Source organism: Suricata suricatta, chromosome 12 (genome assembly GCF_006229205.1).
Source record: "Suricata suricatta isolate VVHF042 chromosome 12, meerkat_22Aug2017_6uvM2_HiC, whole genome shotgun sequence".
Lineage (NCBI taxonomy): Eukaryota > Metazoa > Chordata > Mammalia > Carnivora > Herpestidae > Suricata > Suricata suricatta.
In genome coordinates, this window is record NC_043711.1 from 5624239 (window position 1) to 5631744 (window position 7506).

The window sequence follows — 7506 nt, forward strand, 5'->3', positions numbered from 1 at the left end:
TAGGAGAGGAGTCTTGGGAGGGGGGGCTGGGTGGGCTCCAGAGGTAACAGGAGTGTATGGCCATCAAGATCAGACAGGTAGGAGGTGGGTGGCCGTGAAAGAAAAGTCCAAAACATCTTGAAAACCAGGATCCCACCTCATGGCCCATTTCCCAGTCCCTGGAGTGTGATACTGAGGACTGCGACATTTGAGTCTGGGGTCTCTTGCAAGACTGGGCACCACGTGTTTTGAAGTCTTGCGTCTGTGTCTCTCAAGGGACTGGATTTTAAGATAATTTAAAACTATTAAATCATAGCATTATTACTTAATAATACTGCTACTAATAAATCAGGATTAGGATTCCCAGGGAACTGGACTCTGAGTCACCGGATTTGTGCCCCCAGGAAGCTGTGCAGGGGTTGCATGTAACTCATCCTCTAGGTCAGAATTCAGAGTGAGATCAAGGTCATCCAGGCTGGGATTGGGACTTGTTGGAAGCAGGAGATTCTGTCCAGGGCTGGAATATGTCTATGTGTCTATGTTTCTCCTTCCCGGGGCGTGCCCCTTCTTGTGCCTCTGTGTGTGTGTGTGTGTGTGTGTGTGTGTGTAGGCATGGTGGATCCCTGTGTGACCATAGTCACTGTGTGTGTGCATGGCGTGCATGCGCATGCGTGGTGTATCCGCGTGTGTATGCGGTTATTTAACAGACATTTCCTGAGTGCCCACTATTGGCATGTTCTCTTCGAAGCGCCGGGGACACACTAAACAGCAGACAAGAACCCTGCACTCTGTTTTCATATTCAAGTGTCCGTGAGGGTGTATATAGCACAGGTTGCAACTAACTACTCGAAACTGCGCCTGCAAGTGTGAAAAGGTGAACTCGTGGTGCTTGGCCTCAGTAAGAGCTGTCTGCAGGCTCCTGTGAAGATCCGTCCTGTCCACGACCTGGCTTTGTCTGTGCTTTGAGGAACCTTCAGTGAGGTTTGGGGAGTGAGGGATAAGGGCTCAGGACTCTGGGCCGAGAGGTGATTCTGGGGGCCACCTTGATCGAGGGTACTGGGGGGTTGGGGGTCCTAGAGTGTATGAGGGATGGGGGGGGGCAGGATCCCCATCCCGTCCAGACCTAGACCCCTAATGAAGCCTCATTGTGGGGGCTGGGGCAGAATGAACCCGAGGGTGATGGTGAAGGTGGATTCAAAGGTAACACCCACTTCCCCTCCTGAAAGCGGCCATTATCCTTGGGTGTGAGTGTCCTAAGAGGAAGTTGAGCCTCTGTTCTCCGAAATAGAGGAGGGGGGGAAACATGGGAAGAGGGGAATGGCCAGAAGAAAGTCACGGGCGCCACCTCCCCCCTCCGCTGCCTCCCTCCAGGGTCTACGTGCCCCGCTCTTTTCGGAGACGCCAGCTCAGTCCCCCAAACCCCACAAAAGTCAGCGCAGCGCCCAGATCCTCACCATCATCTTCTCAGGGTTTATTTCAGCCCCGCCCCTCCGAGGCCTGTCCCCGCCCCCTCCGAGGCCCGGCCCCGCCCCCAGCCCGCGCGGCACTCGGGCGCCCTCAGGCGGCGGTCTTCAAGCGACAGCAGCGAGCCCCGGTCCAGTCCATGCCCGCGCACTGGCAGTGGCATGTGGTGTCCGCGCGCACGTCCCACGAGCCACAGGCGGAGCCGCAAGTGCAGGCGGTGACGGTGAAGCCTGCGGGCGAGAGGGGAGCGAGCTTGGACCCGAGCCAGCTGCTCCGGGCCTGGAGGCGCCAACACCCAGGAATGGGGCCGCATTGCTTGTGCTGCGGTGGCCTGTCATCTCCGGTGACCTATGGCAATGCGGTCCTGGAGCGGGGGCATGCAGGAGGCTGGGGCTGCAGACCAGGGCTCTAGCGAAGTACACTCAAGACACAGAGGCTGGGGGCGCCGGGGTGGCTCGGTTGGTTCAACCTCGGACTTTTCTTGGTTTCAGCTCAGGTCATGATCCCAGGGTTGTGGGATCGAGCTTCGCGTCGGGCTCCTGCTGGCCATGGAGCCTGCTTGGGACGCTCTGTCTCCCTCCCTCTCTGCTCCTCCCCTCCTCTGTCTCTCTCAAAGTAAATAAACATTTAAGGAAAAAGAAATAGAGGCTGGACTAAGGGGGAGAGGATACTGGGTACTGGGACTATAACTGGGAGCCTGGACAAAGGAATTCTGTACTCACCTGAGGGGCAGGTGGCCAGGTCACCCCTGGAGGTGACGGTTTGGCAGCTCAGGCCAATGGTCCTCACTGTCTCAAGGACTGTAGGAGAAGAAGGGACTGAATGAGACCAAGCTGCCCCTCCCCCACTTTCATGCTCAGGCGGGGGGGTGGGGGTGGGGGGAGGAGGTCAACAAAACTGTTCCCAGGAAGGCCCAGGTGACCCTGGTGGAGAGCCACGCGGGGGGCGGCTCACCACCTCCCAGGCTCTGTCACCAGGTGAGTGTTTTCAAGGAAGGAGGATTTGGAACTTCTGCTGAAGGCGGAGCTGGAGGGAGGCTGGGGTGGGGTCGAGGTTGGGGTTGGGGCTGGCTTGATGGTCGTGCCATGGCAGAAGTCAAGAGGCCCCTGCCGAGGTTGGAAGCGAAGGTCCTTACTTGCGTGGGTGCCGTCCTGGATCATCTCGTCGATGGCTTCCTCCACTGGACACAGAGACCTGCCGCACACCAGCAGCCCCAGGCTGGGGACCAGCAGGAGGGGCAGAGCCTTCATCACGCACCCTCTGCAAGAGGAACCAAGGCGCCCGCAGCTGGGTCAGCCCCTTCTCATCCGGGGCCCACAGAGCGGGTGGGCTATGGGATCCTGGGTCCCCGTGGGGTCTCCGCTTTGCCATGGCCCCCTGGGGTTGGGGCTCTGGGCTGAGCCGAAGCAGCCGGCACTTACCCTCTGGATGGGCTCAGCAGACCAAATCCGGGACACTGACTTCACACCCCTGCCACACCTCCCTCTTTAAAGCTTTTGAATGAGGAGCTTCCTGACTTGGCAGTTTCTTGGCCCCCTGGCCCTCCCATCCCACATCCGGGGCCAAGAGGAAGCCCCCAGTCCAGACTCCAGGGACCTAGGGGTGGAAGCCCTGGTCCCCCCGGCCCCCCCCCCGCCCCCCACACAGTTTCCCCATTCAAGAGCCCTCTCTTGTCACATCCGGGCTGGGACTGGTCAGGAGGTAGTGCCCTGGGCATGATTCCTTAAGCCGGCTCCCAGGCACTGGGAGTTTGCTTGCAGAGGTGGGTTGTGCAGGGATGGCCAAAATAACTTCCCCTCGAACTGCATGTGGGGCATTCACACCCTTATGCCTATCAACAATGTAATGGATACATTCCAAGGTCTATTTTCCTTCAGTGGAATCATCCACACCAGACTGTGGCAAACTAAACCCATGGGACAAATTGTCTGTTGCTGTGCAAACAGGAGCTGAGCACCGTTTTACATTTTTGTGTTTTTGTGTTTTATTATTTTTTTTTCAATGTGTGTTTACTTTCGAGGTCGAGAGAGGCAGAGCATGATAAGGAGAGGGGTAGAGAGAGAGGGAGACACAGAATCCGAGGCAGGCTCCAGGCTCTGAGCTGTCAGCACAGAGCCGGAAGCTGGGCTTGAACCCAGGAGCCATGAGACCATGACCTGAGCTGACATCAGATGCTTAAGGGACTGAGCCACCCAGGCGCCCGATGGTTTTTGTTTTTGATGCAAAAAGTTTTGGGGCGCCTGGGTGGCTCAGTTGGTTGAGTATCCGGCTTCAGCTCAGGTCATGATCTCACGGTTTGTGGGTTCAAGCCCCGTGTCGGGCTCTGTGCTGACAGCTAGCTCAGAGCCTGGAGCCTGCTTCAGATTCTGTACCTCCCTCTCTCTCTGACCCTCCCCTGCTCACGCTGTCTCTCTCTGTCCCTCAAAACTAAATTTAAAAAAACATAAAAAATTTTTTGATACAAAAAGCTTTAACATTTACATTAATTTTATCATTTTAATCATTTTTAAGCGTAAAGCCCAGTGGGATTTAGTACGCTCACAGTGTTGTGTGCAAACCATCACCACCATCCTCTCCAGAACTTTCTCACCTGCCCAGAATGAAGCACTGTCCCTGTTAGACCCTAATTCCCCAATGCCCTGCCCCCACCCCCTAGCTCCCACCATCTACTTTATCTCTACAAATTTGCCTATTCACACCTTGAATCGTGTCATCACTCAATACATACCCTTCTTTATTCCAAAGCACGTTTTCAAGATTCATCCTGGATGTAGCACAGGTCAGAACCTCATTCCTTTTTTTAAAAGAATCTTTTTTTTTAAATGTTTTATTTATTTTTGATACAGACAGAGACAGAGCATGAGAGGGGGAGGGGCAGAGAGAGAAGGAGACACAGAACCGGAAGCAGGCTCCAGGCTCCAAGCTAGCTGTCAGCACAGAGCCCGTCGCGGGGCTCGAACCCACGAACGTGAGATCTGACCTGAGCCGAAGTTGGAGGCCCAACCGACTGAGCCACCCAGGCGCCCCTAAAAAAATCTTTAAATATTTATTTACTCTTGAGAGAGAGAGAGAGGCAGAGTGAGGAGGGGGGAGGGGCAAGGAGGAGAGGGAGACACAGAATCCAAAGAAGGGTTCCGCGCTCTGAGCTGTCAGCACAGAGCCTGACACGGGGCTCGAACCCACAAACTGAGAGATCGTGACCTGAGCTGAAGTCGGACGCTTCACTGACCAAGCCGCCCAGGTGCCCCAGAATCTCATTTCTTTTTTTATGGCTAATATTCCAGCGTATGGACACACCGCCTTGCATTCATCCATTCTTCTGTTAGTTGTCGTCAGTTGCATGGTCTCCACCTCTTGGCTGTTGTGATTGATGTAATCGTTGGTGGAGGAGCATCTCTCAATCCGAGCTTTCAGTTTTCTGGGGTAAATATCCCGCAGTGGGATTGCTGGGTCATATGGCAAGTCTATGTTTAACTCTGAGGAGCTGCCAAAGAGTTTTTACACTTTTAAATCGTTGGGGGGGGGGGAATGTAATCCTTAGTGACATATGAAACGAATATGAAATTCAAATCCCAGCGCCTATAAATAAAGAGTTCTTGGAACATGGCCATGGCCACTTTTTTATAGATCGTCTGAGGCTGAGCTGAGAAGTTGTGGCAGAGATGGGCTGTATGGCCTGCAGAGGTGAACCTGGCTATATCTGGCCCTTTACAGAAAAAAAAAAAAAAAAGCCCATCCCTGGAGGACAGAAGTGATAATGAATGAGAGATCACAATGTATCATTTGCCGTTTTATGCAACAGTCTGGAAGATTCTCACCAATATAATTGTGAGCAAAAGAATCCTGCCTGTGGGCGCCTGGGTGGCTCAGTTGGTTAAGTGCCCGACTTCGGCTCGGGTCATGATCTTCCTGTTTCTGAGTTCGAGTCGCGTGTCGGGCTCTGTGCTGACAGCTCAGAGCCTGGAGCCTGCTTTGGATTCTGTCTCCCTCTCTCTGCCCCTCCCCCACTTGTGTTGTGTCTCTCAAAAATAAACATGTAAAAAAAAAGAAAGAAAGAAAGAAACCAGACCCAAAGAAGAACATACCACACAAATTTATTTACTATAAAGGACCAAAAATGGGCATCTGGGTGGCTTAGATAGATGAGTATCCAATCTTGGTTTTGGCTCAGGTCACGATCTCACGGTTCAGGGTGAAAGCCCCACATGAGGCCCTGTGCTGATGGCACACAGCCTTCTTGGGATTCTCTATCTCCCTCTCTCTCTGTCCCTCCCCTGCTCACTCACGCTTTCTCTCAAAAAGAAATTTAAAAAATATACATTTAATAAAAAGGACCAAAACTAAAAAAAAAGAAAGAAAGAAAGAAAAAAGCACAACTAATCTATGCTGTTGGAGATGAGGATGGAAGTTTAGTTTCTGGGGAGTCTGATGAGGAAAGGGCAATGAAGGGCATCCGGACTGGAGCTCGGGCTCAGATCTGCACCGTTTCTTTCTGCACGTCATCTTTCAGTGGAAGTGATGTGTGTGTGTGAAATCCCTATGTAAATACAACCGTGTACATAGGCCAAAGTGCAGGCAGTACTTACTGACCACCTACTACGTGTCAGACATGATGCTATGCACCAAGCATGTGTGGGGAGCAAGGGGACACCCCACACACACTTTGCCCTGTCGTGGGAGGAAGACAGACACCAAGGGAACGCTCAACCTCAAACTCCACCAGTCATTTGTCCCCTGAAGGAGAGGAACCCGGGTCTGGGAGAACTTCTGACATTAGAATGTCCCACCCAGTGGGCGTCTGGGTGGCTCAGTCGGTTGAGCGTCTGACTCTTGATTTCGGCTCAGGTCACGGTCCTACAGTCCGTGGGTTCGCACCCCGGATCAGGTTCCATGCTGACAGTGTGGCGCCTGCTTGGGATTCTCTCTCCTTCCTTCCCTCTGTCCCTCCTTTCCCCGTCTGAAACTAAATAAACTTACAAAAAAAAAAAAAAAACATGGCCCCCGGTGGAAGAATCCAGGGAGGTTTTGTGGAGGAAGAGATGTTTGAGCAGAAATCAGAGGGTAAACAAAAGTTGAGCAAGAGAAGCAGAGGGCCTTCTGGGTGGAAGGGGGAACCACAGGTCCCAAGGCCCTGGGGAAGGACAGGGGGCACCAGCTCTGAGGAACCGAAAGGAAACTAGGGGACAGGAAGGCAGAGAGCCTGGCCAGGATCAACAAGGTCACAGGCTCCCTTCCTTGAAGATCCCCAGACCCAACTTGTCATTTTTTGAGGGTTCTGATTCTTCACACCCTTTAGTCTCAGAACTCTTCAGGGAGAAGCTTTGAGGGACGCAGAAGAAGGAGGCAGCTCTGACGACAGGTCGGGTGAAAAGCGGGGATGGATGTGAGGAGCCCTTAGGATTCCTCGGGATCCTAGTTTGAAAACCCTCAGTTAAGTAACAGGAAAGGGCCACATGCCTTTTCAGTGTCTTTTAAGAATATAAAGTATTTTCGGGGCGCTTGGCTGGCTCAGTCGGAAGAGCATACAACTCTTGATCTCTAGGCCATGAGTTCTAGACCCCTGTTGGCTGTCGAGATTACTTTAAAAAGTAAAATTACTGGGGCGCCTGGGTGGCTCAGTCGGTTAAGCCTCTGGCTTTGTCTCAGGTCATGATCTCGCAGTTCGTGGGTTCGAGCCCCGCGTCGGGCTCTGTGCTGACAGCAAGCTCAGAGCCTGGAGCCTGCCTCCGGGTCTGTGTCTCCTTCTCTCTCTGCCCCTCCCTCTCTCATGCTCTGTCTCTCTCTGTATCAAAAATAAATAAAACATTAAAAAAAATTTTTAAATGATGGTTGGGGAAAAAAGGAGTTTCCCAACCTTCTGAAGGAAACCTGTGTCCTGTGATGTGCAGAGAGAGGATTTTCGTGCTCGGCACACAGGTGTTCCTGTGTGATGCGCCAGATGTCACGCTGGCGCTCGCCTTGGTCACTGTGCGTCTGACCTTGAGGGACTGCTTTGACCACACGGAGCCTGGGAATCTGACCTCTCGAAGCAACGGGAGCTTCCGGTTGCTCGGTTGCTCGCCT

The 7506-nt window shown here is 53.1% G+C and overlaps 1 protein-coding gene across 1 annotated transcript; it reads right to left on the bottom strand.

The window, feature by feature from the left end:
• Positions 1 to 1479: 1479 nt before the first annotated feature.
• On the bottom strand, positions 1480 to 2976 carry RETN (resistin). Its single transcript, XM_029917588.1, has 4 exons — positions 2865 to 2976; positions 2579 to 2703; positions 2166 to 2243; positions 1480 to 1673 (listed from the first exon to the last, which is right to left on the bottom strand). The coding sequence occupies exons 2-4, from the start codon at positions 2691 to 2693 to the stop codon at positions 1537 to 1539; spliced, it is 330 nt and encodes a 109-aa protein (XP_029773448.1). The 5' UTR covers positions 2694 to 2703; positions 2865 to 2976; the 3' UTR covers positions 1480 to 1536.
• Between the last annotated feature and the right edge of the window lie 4530 nt (positions 2977 to 7506).